General features: G+C 41.2%; 1 protein-coding gene across 3 annotated transcripts in view; it reads left to right on the top strand.

The window, feature by feature from the left end:
- IMMT (inner membrane mitochondrial protein) overlaps positions 1-14,976 on the top strand; it is a 38,918-nt gene extending 23,942 nt beyond the window's left edge. The window contains exons 8-15 of one of the 3 annotated variants that reach the window (XM_068971043.1): positions 3,456-3,559; positions 4,809-4,944; positions 5,491-5,620; positions 7,026-7,040; positions 8,366-8,589; positions 11,242-11,373; positions 12,580-12,709; positions 14,057-14,976. In XM_068971043.1, the coding sequence (XP_068827144.1) occupies positions 3,456-3,559; positions 4,809-4,944; positions 5,491-5,620; positions 7,026-7,040; positions 8,366-8,589; positions 11,242-11,373; positions 12,580-12,709; positions 14,057-14,691 (1,506 nt within the window). In that variant the 3' untranslated portion in view covers positions 14,692-14,976. The other 2 variants (XM_068971051.1, XM_068971034.1) reach the window with 2 other exon arrangements.
- Positions 14,977-20,233: the final 5,257 nt, after the last annotated feature.

The raw sequence follows: 20,233 nt of genomic DNA, 5'->3' as shown, positions 1-20,233 counted from the left end.
TTGCTTTAGGCATATGCACATACATCACAGAGCAGTTAAATTATACTTCTGTTGCAAACAGCCAAGAAACTACAGCCTTGGAAAAATTAAAAGAAGATTCTATTTATTTAAAGTCCAAGAACAAAGCTTAAATCCTAAAGTTCATTCTAAGAAACCACACAGGGAATATTTAATATACTGATTATACACATGTGAGAAAGCTCGAAGTTGCATGATGTCAGGAAATTGAGTGTGAACCCAAGTGAGTTCTTTCAGAAGGACAGTGATTAGAAACTTTAAAATGTCAATGGTATTACTTTGGTGGAAGGCTATACATAAGAGGGTATTTCCTCTCCCCACTGAACATATAACATGTGGTGCATGTCGCTTGAACAGTACAAAATCTGTTATAATTTAGATTTTACAACTAAAGGATACCTTATAGTAGAAGTTAACCAGATTAGGCATAGTTAGCTGGTGTTAACAAAATAATCCAGAAAAATGTACGAGCACAAGTTTTGGAATGTTAAAAATTGATCCCAACTCTGTTTCTTCTAGTAAAAAGCTGTAGGTGCATGTAGGCTCACTTCATAATATATACTGAGTTACTTTCTAAAAGGCAGTGCCTGTAAACAGTTGGACCAGAGGATTGTAGGGGAATCTGGTGTCTGTTTTATAGGACAGCTTATCTTTGGATCTCTACAAGTGGAGGGAGATCCATTTTGGCCCCCAGATATGTTATTGACACTTACATGATTCATGAGTCTATTTGGGTTAGTTATGAAGAGTTATCCTAATATAATATCAAGGTCTTGTAACAGCATACACTAAGGTCTTGTAAAATTTTTTGCACATGACAAGATACTGACATGGCCCAAACCAGCATCCTTTCCTTTTTTTTTTTTTGGTTAGTAATTGAAAAAATTTATTTATTTTTGGCTGTGCTAGGTCTTTTTTGCTGTCCAGGCTTTTCTCTAGTTGTGGCAAGCAGGGACTGCACTCTAGTTGTGGTGTGTGGGCTTCTGTTTGCAGTGGCTTCTCTTGTTGTAGAGCCTGGGCTCTAGGGCGTGCAGGCTTCAGTAGTTACAGCCCAGGGGCTCAGTAGTTGGTAGCTCCTGGGCTCTGGAGCACAGGCTTAGTAGTTGTGGCCCATGGGCTTAGTTGTTCTGAGGCATGATCTTCCCAGACCGGGGATCGAACCTGTGTCCCTGAATTGGCAGGTGGATTCTTAACTGCTGGACCACCAGGGAAACCCCAGCATGCTTTCTTGATATATTTTATTTTGCAGGATGGCTAGAGTGGTAGTTTACCTAAACCTCAACTTGATTACTTGCACCATGAAATAACTTTGTTTTGTTACTTTACAACAATCTATGTAAAACATAAAAAGTTCAAAAGTGAGATACAAAGGTAAAAAAGTACCAAGTATTTCTTCTAAAAGCAGTTCTTAACCTAGGGTCAAGTCTGGATAGAATTCAGGGGCTCATTAAACTTGGATGGAAAATATCTTTATTTTCACTAGCCTCAAAAGCTTTTCCTTCATTTATGAATATTGACAACATAAGCAGTAGTGTTAGTAGTATTCATAACTTTATTACCAAGAGAGAGCACAAGTATTTTCCTATCACATTATAGGTACTTACAGACTGTTGAAATATCATTTATGCTCATCACTACTTCTAGATTAGGGTATTTATTAGTCCTGCCACTAAATCTTGGTTTGTGTGTCAAAGAATTTAAAAATACATATTTTTTAATCAAATTTCAGTGTAATTGGGCTCCTTTGTAATCTCGTAGTTTCATTTTAAGCATTTAAAAATGTTATTCAGAGAGGCTTCCTCAGACCGCCACAGTGGTCCAGTGGCCAGGTTAATCCTGCCTTAAGGAACTTGGTTGTTTAAACTTTCTGTTTATAATGAATGTACCTTTAAAATGAAGATCACACTTGATGTCAAGGGGAACACATAAGGTTGAGAATTGCTTGTGAATGATCCAAAGCAGGGGCGTTACTGAGTCCTCTTCCCCTTCAAGTAGCAGGCCTGGGGCTCAGAGGCAAAACCACTTGTGTTTCTGACAGTGGAAGATATAGGATGGTCATCCAAGGCCCAGGACACCTAACTCAGAGGGCACTCATGTTTTGGGTGTGCAGCAGCCCTTGCGGTGACTCTCTTTGGTAACTTGTGAACTATAATTATTGAACTACTGTAGTCATTTTTTTCCTTGACAATAAATATTTTATTTTCTGATAATTTAATATGTTCCTGTTTTTCACCAAGGTCCTGGTATAGTGTATAGTCACCCATCAGTATGTACAGGGGATTGGGTCCAGTATCAGCCAGGAATACCACAATTCAGGGATGCTCAAGTCTCATAATTGGCCCTTCTGCATCTGAGGATTGAGCCAGCTGTCTATTGTGTAGTACTCTGCTGAAAGGAGATCTTCATATAAGTAGTCCCGTGCAGTTTAGACCTGTGTTGTTAAATGGTCAGCTGTACTTTGAAGATAAGCCCTAAGGTGGTTTTGTCATATCTAAACATAATATACTACTTTAACCTATATCAACTTGGCAAAGGAAAGGGAGACAGAAAGGTCATTTAAAATAGTTAATAACTAATTTTAAAAGTAGTTTTAAAGAGTTGAAACAGTTGCACATAGCATCTTGCTCATTGTTTATATGATGCGGAGTGAGGGGGAGGATGGAAGCTGGACTCATCTGTGCTACACCTTCAGTTGCAAGGGTTCTTACATGTCTCTTGTGTGAGCATCTTGCTTCATAGAGTGTGATTATTCTGCTAGAGGTGGTTTTTGTTTTTGGTATGATACATGCCGTAAATATGAGCCAGCTCTGCTCAGCTGAAGAAGGTGGCAGTCAGTTCCAATGCTGGAGCAAAAAATGCTGACTGAACCTGCCTAAGGAATTTCCAAGGGAGACATTTGTATGAAGTCCACATTGTATAAAACCAGCTCAAAGTGGAGTGGGGTTCTTGACAAGACTTGATTTTCTCCTTAAAGATTATGGAGAGTCATTCTTGGGGGTAATGTTTTGGGGAAGTAGAGACCCCACAAGTGTGTAAACTTTTTATTATACTTACTAATATTTCAGTAGACCTGCAAGTAAGAAAATTTTAAGTACTGGTGCTTCATTGAAGAAAGATTTAATTCACAGACAGTTCGTGACAAGTTGTTCTTATTCATCTTTTCTGCTTCATATCTCCTTTTGAGAATCTAGTAAAAATATTCTCTCTCCTTTTGGTATACTTGTGCACTGGAACACACTCTTACAGTTTTGGTGGGTTGGTTGATGGGAGATGATTCATGGACTTCTTTGAACCTCTCATGAACATTAGATTAAGAGTTTCTGTTTGGGAGAAATGTTATATATGCTTTTTTAACCTTTGACTTTCTGTATTTAGTCATGTTATTGTGACAGTACTAGTGTTTATTCATGTGTTCATAACTAAAACTTTTTGTTTAGATTGCAGGTGACAAGAAATCGGCTCAGTGGCGCACAGTGGAGGGCGCGTTGAAGGAACGCAGAAAGGCAGTAGATGAGGCTGCTGATGCCCTTCTCAAAGCCAAGTAATTACTCATGGACTTTGACAAGTAATTAGGGCCTCCTGGTGGCTTTCTTTTGGCTCTGTTTTCTTTGTATTGTCTACATAGAAAGAGGAGGCAGAGAAACCCTTCCCTTCTCTACCTATACTGTATTTTGGTTTTAGGAACATGAAAATTTAAAAGGAAGAGAGAGAATAAAATATATAATCTGGCCAAAATAAATTTGGTAGAAACTTACATAAATAATTTTGTATTTTATTTGCATTATTACTTAGGTGATATGTCTATAGTTTACAGAGATTCTGCCATTATTTCAAGGTTTTTCTGGGATGGGTTGAGTAGTTTTATAAGAATTTAAGGAGTGTGTCACACTCTCTTTGCCTTAACTACCAAAGTAGTTAGCATATAATAGGTCTAGTTTTATGCTACCTTGACCTTGATTCCTGAAAGTTGGCTAAAACTAGAATCAAGCAAACCAAATATAAGTTCAATCTCTGTCAATAGGAACCTATATTTGAAAATGGGTTCTCATCAACATCATGGAACTGTTATTTGTCATTCAGAATTTTGTTGTCTTAACATAATATTTATAACTGATAGAGAAAGGGAAGCTTTCTGATAAAGCTAACATGTCTTTTAGGAGATTGACCGCATGATGTTCATCACATCAGTAGATTATGATTCAGAGCTCTGAGTTCTGTGTTTGTGGTTTGTAGATTATAGTCCACCCAGCCTGAGTCGAGAGGGCTCCCGAAGACCCAGCTCTATGCTTCAGTGAGCTCTTTGATTTTCTCCCTTGCCTTTGTCTTCCTCAAGCTCTCATTGGCAAGGAAATCAATCTAATCCTTGCAAAAGCTACCATTTATTGAGTGCTCTCGATAGCACAGTAGCAGGTACTGTGCAAAACACTGCTCATGAATTACTTCTAATCCCTATGCCAGGATGAGCAACAAAGGAGAGGCTGATCTGGGAGCTAAATCTAGGTCTGCTGGGTTCTGAAGCCTATGTCTTTTCCTGTACACCATGCTACTCATCTGGTCCACTCTTTAAATCTAACTTGAGGTGCTAAAAAACTGAGGTGTTTTCAGTTGTTGGTGAGGAAAACTTCTCTGCCTATTGAGTGTGAAAAAGCGTTGAGTAGTTGTTTCAAATTAAATGTTTCATAGACTTAATTGTAACTTGTTACAATTGTGGCTGTAACTTGTATTGATTTCAGTTTTTTTAATAAAGTTTCCAAGGATTAATACTAAACCTTTGTTTTATTGGTTTCCAGAGAAGAGTTAGAGAAGATGAAGAGTGTAATTGAAAATGCAAAGAAAGAAGAGGTTGCTGGGGCCAAATCTCATATAACCGCTGCAGAGGGGAAGCTTCACAACATGATCATTGATCTGGATAATGTGGTCCAAAAGGTGTGTTTTTCAGGTCTTTTATAAGTATTTTTTATTTTTTAATGTCGTTGTTTTGTCAAGGGGTTTTTAAGAATTCAGGAAAATATTAAGATTCCTTTCATCTTTCTCCCTTCCCCTGGAAAAGAATATTAGTTGTTACTAATTTTAGAAACTTGCTTTGGACATGAAGTGGATTGTTCAGTATTGTTGATACATTTTATAATAGGTAAGTGTTTGCTCATGGTCATTACTACTTACGGAAATTTCCATTTTGTAGCATCTCTTTTGTCTGCACTTCTGATCTGTGTGGTTAGTTTTTCTGTGACCCAGAGAAAGAGGGCCAGTGGTGTAAGGAGATGGGAAAGGGTTTATCCCTGGCATTTGAACAGAATTAGATGGAAACAAAGACAAAACTTACATTCCTTTCTCTGACCTTTAGATTTCTTCCTATGTATTACTTATATATTCACAACCAAATGTAAATAAATACATGAACATGACATATTTTTTGGAGTGTTTATGGTATTTTTTGTTCACTTTAACCACATACCCCTTGTGTTTGTTCAGGTTCAGGCAGCTCAATCTGAGGCTAAGGTCGTGTCTCAGTATCATGAGCTCGTGGTCCAAGCCCGGGACGACTTTAAACGAGAGCTGGACAGTATTACTCCAGAAGTCTTGCCGGGGTGGAAGGGGATGAGTAAGTGCAACTGAAGTGTTGGTATTTTACTTTTTCAGTTTTTTTTTTAAAACAACTGATCATCTGATCTAAACTTGTCAGCCCATTCTCTGGTCTAAACCCGTCTGGCATGCATATTTCATCTCGTGTGCAGTAAAGTGTTTTCAGCATTTTATTTCAGTCATACCTGTTACAGGTGACACACCCGGTTTAGCAATGGTGAACGCAAATTCCAGCCAGTGTGGAATCTTAGTGAGTGAAGTGACATTTTAACCTTGACTCTATTTGCCTATTATATGTAAAATTATTGAACACGTTTGGCACTTTAAAAATATTCATAATGAATTACTTAAGCATACCTTGTGACTGCTTTGTGACAACCCTGATTGAGAACTCACCCCGGGACATTAGGTGAAAAGGGAAGGTCAGGCTGTGTGGCCTTCAGCTTGCAAATAGCTCAGATTGCAGGGAATTTGGTGGCAATTACACATTGTAACTGCAGGGAGTAGTCACATCTGCATGAAGCGCTGTGTGACTGAAATCACAGAGATCTGGAGTCTCAAGATCAAAATAGTACTTCCTAAATGCCAGTGTCTTTTAGAAACTGAACGTCAGGTAGCATTTGAAGAACTAGTGATATAGGCCTCTCTGGGGTGAGGGTGTTGAAACTGCATCACAGAACCAAGGCTGGTCTAAGTAGCTCAGGTAATAATACCAGTGCAGGGATTTTAACGGCATCAGGGCCAACCAGAACGATTTAATGGCAAGAAGTAGAATCAAGGCTATCAAAAAATAACTCAGACATGAAGTTAGTTTTCTTTTTCTTTTGGTTGACTCACTTAAGAGGGAGATAGATAGCGGTTTCTCGTCAAAGCAGAAAATAAAATCAGGATTTGTATGAAAGGATTAAGTGGAGAAATCCGCAGAGTTTAGTCTGGCAATAGGTTGAGACAGAGCTGTTTGCCTTGTCCATCTTTGCCCGTTCTCCCTGCAGCATTGGGTCAGCTCCCTGTTTCTTTGGTTGAGAACCAGATTAAGTGGTTGGCTTAATGGACTGTGACTTCCTGAAATAGCCTGCGAGCTGATGTGAAGTGGGGGAATAAACAAGAACTGTAGTTCCTGTGTAAAAATTTAGTTGATTGCTTCATGAAAAGAGATGAGTCCCCAGAAACCAAAACTACTTTCAGTGTCATTCACTCTCTGATTCTCTGAAATGTTAGAATTTACCTTGATTTATATTGTTTTATGATCTTTTAAAACTTTTTTAGGAAATACACTCATCATTTTGCTTTTCAGCACTAAAATGTGCTTTTTCTACCACTGGCTTCTGGTTCCTTCTTGTTGTCTTTTGGATATTTCTATACAGTGATTAATAACTGATGCATGTACTTTCTTTTTCTCAAACCATTGTTCTTTTCCTTTGTAGGTATTTCTGACCTAGGTGAGTAGTTACATGCATTTTATGTTTAAAGACTTGTGTTTTAAGTCTTAAAAAGGCTCAAGTCTTTATTTTGCCTGTGATTCTCATACTAAACTATCAAAATTAATATAAAGTAGAATTATGTTGCATGCCATAAATCTAATTTGGATATTTTTGTCATCCATATGTTCTCTCAGTAACAAAAATGTTTTTACCGTGTGATTGGAAACCTATAGATGTGATATATGTGAAGATATATATTTTAAGGTTTTATTTGATAAAATTTCAAACATTAAAAAGTAAGAAGAAAATTGGAATGAACTCCTGTGGACCTGTCTCCCAACTCTGGCAATTACCAACACCTGGCTGGTTTTGTCTCATTTATTCCCCCAGCTTATGTTGAAGCAAATCCCAAATATCATATTCTTTCACTTGTAAAAACTTCCTATATTTTTACTGTTATCACCAAACCATTGTCACCCTCAACAATAATTCTTTGTGTTATCAAATGTTGCTTCAGACTTCAAATAGCCCACTTTTTGGAATGAGTCTTTTTTTTTAAGTTCTTTTTGATCAAATCAATATCTAAAGGAGCTGCACATACTGAACTTGGTCTATAAATCTTATTCTTTTTTTGCTTTTTGATCTACTTAATTATGGAATTGCATCATTTGTTATATAGTTTCCCATATTCTTTATTTTGCTGTTACAGCCGTAATTGTTAACCTGTGGTAATATCTCCGAACACTTGTGGAGTGTGAGATTGGGAAAGAAAAAAACAATTGAATCAGAATCTTTGAGTACGATTATTTTGAAAAGCTCTAAAAATGGTTCTGATGGACAGGTCTGGCTGCAGATGACTGTCCTGAATTATATTACCTGTGTAAGAAAAAGTACATATCTCTGATTAGGGAAAAGTCTGAGAGAATTTGAATTTGAGTCAAGTTTTAGCAGAAAAGAATCTTTATTTGGATTCCTGTTATGCTTGAAAGAAAATGATTGTGTATGTAAGCTTGTCCTGAGAGGCAAAATTACATTGAGTTATAAAGCCAGTTTATAATTAGTTTAGATTGGAAGAACTACTAATTTGGGTTACTGGAAAAAAAAAAATGATTCTATACTTGAAGGCCTCCCTGAACAGTTTTGCTTGGAATTGGAAATATCTAGTTGTTGGGCCTAAGCTGTGCATTTCTGATTAGACTGCAGCCTCTGTATCTCTTATGAAATGTCAGCTCCTCTTGTCTTTTCTCTCTAGCTTTGAAAATTAAATTGCAGTCAGTTGAGGCAAGTTACTTGGATGTATGATTTGGGTGACGACATTGACATTTTCATGTGGTTTGGTTTAGCTGACAAGCTGTCTGCCGACGACCTGAACGCCCTGATTGCTCATGCTCATCGCCGCATTGACCAGCTGAACAGAGCACTGGCCGAACAGAAAGCCACAGAGAAGCAGCACATTGCCTTAGCCTTGGAGAAACAGAAGCTGGAGGAAAAGCGAGCGTTCGACTCTGCAGTAGCAAAAGCATTAGAGCATCACAGAAGTGAGATACAGGCTGAACAGGACAGAAAGGTAAAGAAATGAGTAAAGTTAACCAATATTTATGTAGCTTGATTATCTACCTCTCGAAAATAATAGCAGCAGTCACTGACTTCAGAATACTAGCTGTCAGTTAGGCCAGCGCACCTTTGAATGGAGCTTCTGCCCTTGTTCTTGTCAGAACTTCTAGGGAAGGACGGGTCTAACAGCAAGCCTTTATGTTGAGCAGATGCAGAAGTGCCAGAAAGTAATGAGCTGCTAGCATCCAGGATTATCTAGCTTATCTTTTCCCAGTGGAGCCTTTCAGCCCCTTAAGCAGTGTTGAAAGAGTCTATGTTGTTTAGTCACTCAGTTGTGTCTGGCTCTTGTGACCCCAGGGACTATAGCCTGCCAGGCTCCTCCATCCATGGGCTTTCCCAGGCAAGAATACTGGAGTGGGTTGCCGTTTCCTTCTCCAGGAGATCTTCCCAATCCAGGGATCGAACCCGTGTCTCATGCATTGGCAGGCGGGTTCTTTACCACTGAGCTACCTGGGAAGCCCAGGAGTCCCTACTGGATTCTGAGAATATTTTTTTCTGAGTGTTTCTGAGTGGTTGGTAGTTAAGCATGGATGAAATAGCTGTGGTCTTCTGCCTGTGCACACTGTATTAAAGAGGTGTCTACTGACTGATTAGGAACCTTGCTACTCATTCTACCTTTGTGTATTCTCAGCTGCACAGCTGGCCACTTATTCCTAAAAGTGCTTTCTTCCTTAGACTGCCAGATACCACACTCTGCCGGCCCTTCCCCCACCTTGCTGACACTCTTTGGCCTCTGTTGCTCAGCCTTTCAAATATCAGCGTGCATTCGCATTGTCCTGAAACCTTTTATCCATCTAGCTGCCTCCAGGTGCTCTTAGTTAGATCTGTGGCCAATGTCACTGACATTTATTTTGCAGGCTCTGACCTCTGCCTTGGTTTCTTGGGCTGACTTGATGACTCCAGCTGGATTTTCAGTAGTCATTTCATGTTCAAAACAAATTTCTTGATTCTGTGCAACTTGTTTTCCAGCCCCTCAGCTTGTTTCTCTCTGAATAAATCTCCATGCACTCAGTTGATCAAGCTAGAAATCGTGCCCAGTTAGGTGTTTCCATCAACTTTCGTGTTCAGGCCACTGAGAATCTGCCAAGCTCTGCATCAAGAGTAAATCCCCAAACTCTCCACTAGTCTCTCTCTCAGTCACCACCACCTTAATCCACATTGTCTTCTTGGCAGGTTCCCTGTTTGCATACCCATCTTTCTTTGTTTACACAGGCAGGTGGTCTTTATTTATAAAATATATTCTCATCAGACACTGTGCTGTTGAAAATTCTCCACTGACTGCCCACTGCATTTAATATAAAATCCAAATTCGTAACTTACACCTGGAAAGCCCTTGATCTCATTCCTGTTTGCTGTGAGCCAGGCTCCCTCCCTTATTTGTTTTATTTCTCAGGTTCCCTGAGTTTTTTTGTTGATGTTGTTTTGGTGCCTTGACTACATCTTTTTGAAGGCAGAAGGAGAAGAGGGTAGTAGAGGATAAGATGGTTGGATGGCATCACCAACTCAATGGACATGAGTTTGAGCAAACCCTGGGAGTTGGTAATGGACAGGGAGGCCTGGCATGCTGCAGTCCATGGGGTTGCAAAGAGTTGGACACGACTGACTGACCAACAACTAAATGCTCCCATTCCTATTCCCTTCCCTCTAGAGTAGAGCCTCTGTATTACTTTTTCATCTATTGGCCTATTTATTTTCTTAAAAACAGGTATCATAGTCTGAGATGTCACTCATTCCTCTCTTGAAATGTATACCTTGGCAATAGTGCGAGAAGTTTGTCTACCTTGAGCACCATTTCATTCACGCTTATAGTGGGCAGTTCTTGGCACAGGACAGGCACTTCATAAATATTTTTCCATTGACTGAATGGATTCATTCATTAACTGTATTGTTTCTGAGAAAAATTAAGTTATGAATTCCAGGTAATTAGTGTTAAGTAATTTGTAGCATGATCCATGTCTAATTATTAAGCCAGACTTGATAGACTTTACAGTTTTGCCTTGATTTGGCCTGTGTGAATCTAAATTCATATGAAAATCAGCAGTTTCAGAGAAGCTTTCTTTGTTGAGAGAGATTGTGTTCAATAACTGCCAGATATTTGTTAATTTTCTTAACACTTCTGCATGGTAGGCATTATTATTCAGAGGATAGAATGGAGACAGATGATGAATAATTTCCCTGAGGGCACACAGATGGTTGCAGTGAAGCTGTGTTTGATCTCAAATCTTTATAGTTGTTTTTTCAATGACCTTGGATTTCTTAATTCCCAGGGGAGTTTGTGATTCAGGAAATTACAGTGTTTGTTTAGGAGACAGCTTGGTGATATGGAGGAAACACAAGTTTGAGGGAGGGGTCAAAGAAGCCCCTGTTTGAATCTGATTTTGCTATAGCCATGTGACATAGCTGTGTGACCTTATATGAGTCGCTTCCCCACACTTAGCTTTCTGATTCATATTAGCATTCGAAGTATAGAGTGTGTTCACATTCACGGCCAATCATAGGGGTTCCAGACCAAGAAGCTGCCATCATAGTGGTTACTGGTCTTTCTCGTTTGCATAAGCATTTGTGCAGATTTGAGAACTCCTCATTACTGTGCTTGGCTTCACAGGTAGAGGAAGTCAGAGACGCCATGGAGAATGAAATGAGAACCCAGCTTCGCCGGCAGGCTGCTGCCCACACTGATCACTTACGAGACGTCCTTAGGGTCCAAGAGCAGGAATTGAAGTATGAGTTTGAGCAGGTGAGGACCTGTTGTAAAGCATTGTCTCCTCTTCAACCTTCTTTTCCCATTTATGTTATAAACAGTCTCTGCTTTCATCTAACGTCTCCACGTGCTTTCATATGAGGTGTGGAAGCATGGAGAAAAGTTTCTAATGGTACCCATTGTGGAGTGCAGGGGAGGGGGGAGCTTTTTTGTCTTGTAAATATTCATTGATTTGGCTGCGTTGGGTCTTAGTTGCAGCATGTGGGATCTTTGTGAGGCTCACAGACTCAAGTTGTGGTGTGCAGGCTCAGTAGTTGAGCCAGCAGACTTAGTTGCTCCTCAGCATGTGGGATCTTAGTTCCCTGACCAGGGATCAAACCCTAGTGCCCAGCATTGCAAGGCAGATTCTTAACCACTGGACCACCAGGTAAGTCCTGGTTGGGGGGTGGGTGGGTAAAGTGGTGGGCTTTTGTATATTCGCAAATCTGCTCCTTTTTACATTAAGGTGTCCCTGTGTGATCAGATATGTGTTTTATATCTATGTCCTAGTCATTTGGAGACTTCAGAGCTTTAAGGAGTGTTGGTACAGGGGTTTCAGGTATGCAGGTGATGATACTTGGCACATGCATTTCCTGCTTTATCTCCACAAACTGTGGATTACGTAGTAGTTCTGATTTTTATATCTGTGGAAACATCCCAGAGAGGTGAAGTTTGGAAATACAGAAAATAGTTTCTACTCAGGCCGTTTTATAATACATTAACTTATTATCTTGTCTCACAAGAAGGAAATGAGGTTTTCTAACTAAGGAAAGCTTCTGGAAAATTAAAATTTATGCCGATAGGAAAAGGTGTATTACTTTAAATTCTATTTGTTGCATATTTTTCTGAGAAAAAAAATGAACTCAAGAAGATACTGAATTGAATGTAAATATGGGTGGCTATATAGTTACTTTATTTTCTAAAGTTGTCACTTTCTCATTTTAATAGACTTCTTCCTTCTGGTCTTCTTCCTCTTAATATTAGGTTCCACCTGTAAATTTGTAGAAGATTAAAATTAAACATCAGCTATAACTTTTAAGAAATTTTTGAAACTTGACACACACTGTAGGAGTTCCGTGACACCTATTTTGAGATAAAGGCCCTTTTTGCTTTTGAACATAGCAGTTGTTGGAAGACTTAGTGACCCAATAAGTGACATACATGGAGGTAGCATCACTTTTTGTCAACTATTTATAATTTCAGGACCTGTCTGAGAAACTTGCTGAACAAGAATTACAGTTTCGTCGGCTCAGCCAGGAGCAGGTTGACAACTTTACTCTGGATATAAACACTGCCTATGCCAGACTGAGAGGAATCGAGCAGGCCGTTCAGAGTAAGCATGTGGAACCTCTTAGAGCTGACTTCATTCAGCCCTGCTTCTTAAATTCTCGTTACAAGGATAATGGTGTACCTGCATTGACATTAGGGAATGAAGATGCCAAAATCACTCTAATAAGTTTTATTCATTTCTTAGAAAATTAGCATCAGATTTGGTTAAGTTTGGATTACAGAGCTGTGAGAGGAAACTTAAAGGAATCTAAAAGTTAAAAGTGTTGGTCACTGAGTCGTGTCCAGTTCTTTGTGACCCCATGGCCTGTAGCCTACCAGGCTCATCTGTCCATGGACTCTCCAGGCAAGAATACTAGAGTGGGTTGCCATGCCCTTCTCCAGGGGATCTTCCTGACCCAGGGATCAAACTCAGGATTCCCACATTGCAGGCAAATTCTTTACCATCTGAGCCACCAGGGAAGCCTAAAACTTAAGGAATCTAAAACTTAAACCTAAAATACCTTGCAGTTAGCTCATTATGTGACCAGCATGAGGTCACCATTTACATGGCAGTTTACCCTACACACTTTGGTTGTGTCCCACACACCAAGTGGAGAAAAGGTCAGTGTTGTGGCATGCTTACCCTCAAGGCTCTGCTGACCCATGTCCAGCCCTGCTGTCACAGGGTTAGCTGGGGGTGATTTGCTGTTCCACCCACCAGATGGACAGTAGTTAATACTGAAGCCTCCATGGGCCGCACTGAGAGGGAAATGTCCTGACAGTGAAGATGTGGTTAATGAAATGGGCTTCTTTGGGGTGTGATGGAGCCTTTTTTTTTGTCAGATTAGTAGAACAACCTGAGTACTCATGAAATTTCAGGATCCAGTAGCGTCCCATTCCTTTGCAGGAAGTTTCTGATGGCCTTAGTAGAAGTCTTAGCCTAGATTAAGAGGTGTGTTTCTTTCTCAAACATTTCTGGAGATAAACATATCTGAATTAGATACCATGCATTGTCCCAGATGTCACAGGGAGAGGGAAGGGAGACTCACCTGTGTACATCCATCTGCCCCGTTCCCTCCAGGGCTGTAGTCAAAACAAGTCCTCAGCCACTGATGGACATTGGGTTGTTTCCAGTGATTACAAATAAAGTTGTGATGAAAATTTGTGTACAAAAAACCCCCACCACCACGAAGTCCTCAGCCAAGTATGTCTTGACTGGTGTCCTCATGTGAAGAGGCCGGCTAGGAAAGACTGCACCAGAAGCAAGTGGTGGGACGGGCGAGGCAGAGGTTCTGTCCAGCCCCATCTTCCCCTTTTGTGGACTCAGCTTGTTGAAGGTGCATCAGTTCTCTGCATGTATGAGACAGACTTGTAGTCAAGTGGGGAAAACAGTCTCTGTCTTTTTTTGTAGGTCATGCAGTTGCTGAGGAGGAGGCCCGAAAAGTGCACCAGCTCTGGCTCTCAGTGGAGGCCCTGAGGTACCGCATGAAGACAGCATCTGCAGACCTGCCCACGGTTCCCCTGGGCAGTGCAGTTGAGGCCATCCGAGCCAGCTGCTCCGATAGTGAATTTGCCCAGGCACTAACCGCGGCCCTCCCTCCAGAGTCCCTGACCCGTGGGGTGTACAGTGAAGAGACCCTTAGAGTCCGTTTCTATGCCGTCCAGAAACTGGCCCGCAGGGTAGCCATGATCGATGAGACCAGAAATAGCTTATACCAGTACTTCCTCTCCTACATACAGTCCCTGCTCCTGTTCCCCCCTCAGCAGCTGAAGCCGCCAGCAGAGCTCTGCCCTGAGGATGCAGATACATTTACGCTCCTGTCATATGCCTCCTATTGCCTTGAGCACGGCGACCTGGAGCTGGCAGCAAAGTTCGTCAATCAGCTGAAAGGGGAGTCCAGACGAGCGGCCCAGGGCTGGCTAAAGGAAGCCCGTGTGACCTTGGAAACCAGGCAGATAGTAGAGATCTTGACAGCATATGCCAGTGCTGTGGGGATAGGGACCACTCAAGTGCAACAGCAGGAAGGCCTAGGAAGAGTCCGGTAAAGTCATATTCTGTATCAGAGGAAATCGGCAGTAACACCTGAAGGGTTTGCAACAGGGTCTTAGAATTGTCTAGAAGTGAGAAGGTTACGAGTACTGTTGCAAATGTTAACACCTGTTGCATCCACCTGCTATCATGTCAGTCCACTCCAGGAGTATTTTATTTGCAACTTGTGTAACATTTTCTGTTCTTCAGGTTTTACTGATCAGGCTGGTGAGCCAGTCAAATAATGTTTGTGATCACTATTACTATTGATTTTGCCCTTGGAGCAAACTGAATAAAATAAAAAGATGAAAACTGAGTAGCTTATCCCGTTTCAAAAAGTACCATTTCTGGTTTGTTGTGTATATAGAAAATTTCCTTAAGAAGCAGCAACAGAAGTAGGAACTCCTGGGTGCTCAGTTTCTAGGCTGTGAGTTGGGTTATATAGATAAGCCAAAATGGCACTATATTTACAATTGGAAATACATCATTCCAGTGATTCAAAGGCACTGAAAATAGTGTGTATCCCAAACTTTGATTGCTACCACAGGGGAAAACTGTGTTTCCCACTGGGGCACAATACAGTCACACACACCCTGATGTGCGTGTGTACCTGCAACAGTTTCTGGAACCACTCCTTCTTTATTGTTAGCATCGTTTATTTGGCTGTGCCAGGTCTTGGTTGCGACACATGGGATCTTTAGTTGTGTCATGCAAACTCTTGGTTGGGGCACGTGGGATCTTATTCCCTGACCTAGGATCGAACCCAGGCTCCGTGCATTGGGAACGTGGCATCTTAGCCACTGGACCACCAGGGAAGTCCCTCTTTTCTACTTGTGATGCACTCTCTTCTGGTCTGTGGCATAGAGAAATGTTGGTCTCTTCTCTGCCCACAAATTAATGCCACAGCCCTCAGAAGAGTTCCTGGCTCTGAGTTCTGACACCCTGGTAGCTGCCCTTGTTCTTGTTTGGTGTGTGGACTGTGACTCTCTCCAATGAAGTGGGGTGGTGAGCCTGGAATCTTAAAGGGATTTGAACTGGATTGCTGTCAGACCCAGAGAACTTGCTTACCTTGCTTCTCTGAAGACTAGAACAATTTCCTAGTGGGTAAGCATTAACAAATGTTTTATCTTTTATTTTTCATTTCATGAAATTACTGTCAACATTTTTTCCCAAAATCATAATTTTGTGGAGGCATGTGTTCATAAACAGATTATTGAAGAGGCATTTTAATCTGAGCAACATACCTGAAAATCATGAAAAAAGGAGATTATATATTTCTGCAGGAGTATACCAGCTGATGATGATTGTTACATGAGCAGTATGAAAAGGCAAAAAGGTACGACACTCCCCAGGTTGGTAGGGGCCCAATCTGCTACTGGAGAAGAATGGAGAAATAACTCCAGAAAGAATGAAGAGAGAGCCAAAGCAAAAACAACACCCAGTTGTGGATGTGACGGGTGATGGAAGTAAAGTCTGATGCTGTAAAGAGCAATATTGCATAGGAACCTGGAACGTTAGGTCCATGAATCAAGGCAAATTGGAAGTGGTCAAACAGGAGATAGCAAGAGTGAACATCGACATTTTACGAATCAGTGAACTAAAATGGACTGGAATGGGTGAATTTAACTCAGATGACCATTATATCTATTACTGTGGGCAGGAAGAAATGGAGTAGCCCTCATAGTCAACAAAAGAGTCCAAAATTCAGTACTTGAATACAATCTCAAAAACAACAGAATGTTCTGTTAGTTTCCAAGGAAAACCATTCAGTATCACACATAGTAATCAAAGTCTGTGCCCGACCAGTAATGCTGAAGAAGTTGAACAGTTCTATGAAGACCTACGAGACCTTCTAGAACTAACACCCCCAAAAGATGTCCTCTTCATTATAGGGGACTGGAATGCAAAAGTAGGAAGTCAAGAAATACTTGGAGTAACAGGCAAATTTGGCCTTGGGGTACAAAATGAAGCAGGTCAAAGGTTTAGAGTTTTGCCAAGAAAATGCACTGGTCATAGCAAACACCCTCTTCCAACAACACAAGACTGTACACATGGACATCACCGGATGGTCAACACTGAAATCATATTGATTATATTCTTTGCAGCCAAAGATGGAGCAGCTTTATACAGTCAGCAAAAAAAAAGACCAGGAGCTGACTGGCTCAGATGGATGGCGAATTCCTCCTTATTGCCAAATTCAGACTTAAATTGAAGAAAGTAGGGAAAACCATGAGACCATTCAGGTTTGACCTAAATAAAATCCCTTATGGTTATACAGTGGAAGTGACAAATAGATTCAAGGGATTAGATACAGTGTGTGAAGAACTATGGATGGAGGTGTGTGACATTGTACAGGATGCAGTGATCAAGACCATCCCCAAGAAAAAAGCAAAAAGGCAAAATGGTTTCAAATAGCTGAGAAAAAAGAAGCAAAAGGCAAAGGAGAAAAGGAAAGATATAAGCATCTGAATGCAGAGTTCCAAAGAAGAGCAAGGAGAGAGAAGAAAGCCTTCCTCAGTGATCGGTGCCAAGAAATAGAGGAAAACAACAGAATGGGAAAGACTAGAGATCTCTTCAAGAAAATCAGATACCAAGGGAACATTTCATGCAAAGATGAGCACAATAAAGGACAGAAATGGTATGGACCTAACAGAAGCAGAAGATATTAAGAAGAGGTGGCAAGAATACACAGAAGAACTACACAAAAAAGATCTTCAGGACCCAGATAACCATGATGGTGTGATCACTCACCAAGAGCCGGACATCCTGGAATGTGAAGTCAATTGGGCCTTAGGAAGCATCACTATGAAAAAAGCTAGTGGAGGTGATGGAATTCCAGTTGAGCTCTTTCAAGTCCTAAAAGATGATGCTGTAAAAGTGCCACACTCAATATGCCAGCAAATCTGGAAAACTCAGCAGTGGCCACAGGACTGGAAAAGGTCAGTTTTCATTCCAATCCCAAAGGCAATGCCAAAGAATGCTCAAACTACCACACAGTTGGACTCATCTCACACACTAGTAAAGTAATGCTCAAAATTCCCCAAGCCAGACTTCAACAGTATGTGAACCGTGACCAGATTTTCAAGCTGGATTTAGAAAAGGCAGATGAATCAAATATCAAACTGCCAACATCAGCTGGATCATCGAAAAAACAAGAGAGTTCCAGAACAACATCTACTTTTGCTTCATTTATTTAACTTATATGCAGAATACATCATGAGAAACGCTGGGCTGGAATCAAACGCACAAGCTGGGATCAAGATTGCCAGGAGAAATATCAATAACCTCAGATATGCAGATGACACCACCCTTATAGCAGAAAGTGAAGAACTAAAGAGCCTTTTTATGAAAGAGAAGAATGAAAAAGTTGGCTTAAAGCTCAACATTCAGAAAACTAAGATCATGGCATCCAGCTCCATCACTTCATGGCAAATAAAACAGACTTTATTTTTTGGGGCTCCAAAATCACTGCAGATGGTGACTGCAGCCATGAAATTAAAAGATGCTTACTCCTTGGCAGGAAAGTTATGACCAACCTAGACAGCCTATTAAAAAGCAGAGACATTACTTTGCCAACAAAGGTCCATTTAGTCAAGGCTATGGTTTTTCCAGTGGTCATGTATGGATGTGAGAGTTGGACTATAAAGGCTGAGCACCGAAGAATTGATACTTTTGAACTGTGGTGTTGGGAGAAGACTCTTGAGAGTCCCTTGTACTGCAAGGAGACGCAACCAGTCCATCCTAAAGGAAATCAGTCCTGGGTATTCATTGGAAGGACTGATGTTGAAGCTGAAACTCCAATACTTTGGCCATCTGATGCGAAGAGCTGATTCATCTAAAAAGACTCCAATGCTGGGAAAGATTGAAGGTGGGAGAAGGGGACAACAGAGGATGAGACGGTTGGATGGCATCACCAACTCAGTGGACATGAGTTTGGGTAAACTCCAGGAGTTGGTAATGGACAGGGAAACCTGGTGTGCTGCAGTCCATGGCATGCTGCAGAGGTGAACACAACTGAGCAACTGAACTGATATCAGCTAATGATTGTTATATTCAAGTCTGCATGGCATCTAATGTCCTTTGATTTGGGAATCCAGTAGACTGTTTAGGCCTGGGTTGGGGTTTTTTTAGTTCCTCTTCACTTTCTGCCATAAGGGTGGTGTCATCTGCATATCTGAGGTTATTGATATTTCTCCCGGCAATCTTGATTCCATCTTGTGCTTCTTCCAGTCCAGCGTTTCTCATGATGTACTCTGCATACAAGTTAAATAAGCAGGGTGACAATATACAGCCTTGACGCACTCCTTTTTCTATTTGGAACCAGTCTTGTTCCATGTCCATTTCTAACTGTTGCTTCCTGACCTGCATACAGATTTCTCAAGAGGCAGGTTAGGTGGTCTGGTATTCCCATCTCTTTCAGAATTTTCCAGTTTATTGTGATCCACACAGTCAAAAGGCTTTGGCATAGTCAATCAAGCAGAAATAGATGTTTTTCTGGAACTCTCTTGCTTTTTCCACGATCCAGAGCATGTTGGCATGCAAAGAGTTGACTCATTGGAAAAGACTCTGATGCTGGGAGGGATTGGGGGCAGGAGAAGCAGACGACAGAGGATGAGATTGCTGGATGGCATCACTGACTCGATGGACATGAATCTGAGTGAACTCCAGGAGTTGGTGATGGACAGGGAGGCCTGGCGTGCTGCAATTCATGGGGTCGCAAAGAGTTGGACCAACTGAGCGACTGAACTGAACTGGGGTTAATTTTGGGGTGTGCTAGTTCTTTGCTGCTGGAGGCATTTCTCTAGTTGTGGATAGCAGCGGCCACTCTAGCACCAGCTCACAGGCTCAGTATGTGGTGCACAGGCTTAGTTGCTCAGCCGCATGTGGAATCTTCTGGACCAGGGATGAAACCCATGTTCTCTGCACTGGCAGGTGGACTCTTATTCACTCTACCACCAGGGAAGTCCCTCAAGTCTTTCTGAGGTCTATAAAACTGTTCTTGGGTTTCACCTTTCTAAAATCTTTTATAAAGCCCATGGTTGTGCAGGTCAGCTAGACAGCATTCTTTTACAGGTTAGTCTCCCTGAGCCAGGCTGGAGACTCCTTCAGCACCTCCCACCCTCCTCTGCGTACCTTTCATTTCAGCATCCCATGCCCTAACACACTGCCTTATCGCAAAGAAATAAGCCCATTTCTCTGGTATACTGCCACTCCTCCACTAAGATCTAAATGATTCTAAATGATAAACCTTGCCTTACCCGTCCACACTAATGACTGCTGTCTCATAGCAGGTCCTGTTACCAGCAGTAAAACAGCTTTACATCATGACCAGGTACACTTACATGATTTGATGACCAGCAACAGGCAGTCATGTCTAAGAAACACTTGAGTCCTCTTTTCACAAGCCTTCATTCAGATCACTGGAAGCACAGCACACGTGAAGAAGGTGCCAGCACGCTCAGAGAAAGGGGGAGAGGACACACCTGTGTCAGCCCCAAGCCTACTGGGAGACTGGGGTGTGCAAAAAGAAGGCAGATGCATACACACATACCTTAGTCA

Source organism: Capricornis sumatraensis, chromosome 1 (assembly GCF_032405125.1).
Source record: "Capricornis sumatraensis isolate serow.1 chromosome 1, serow.2, whole genome shotgun sequence".
NCBI classification, from domain to species: Eukaryota; Metazoa; Chordata; class Mammalia; order Artiodactyla; family Bovidae; genus Capricornis; species Capricornis sumatraensis.
The sequence above is the reverse complement of the archived record's forward strand: the minus strand, read 5'-3'. Positions and strand labels throughout refer to the sequence as shown.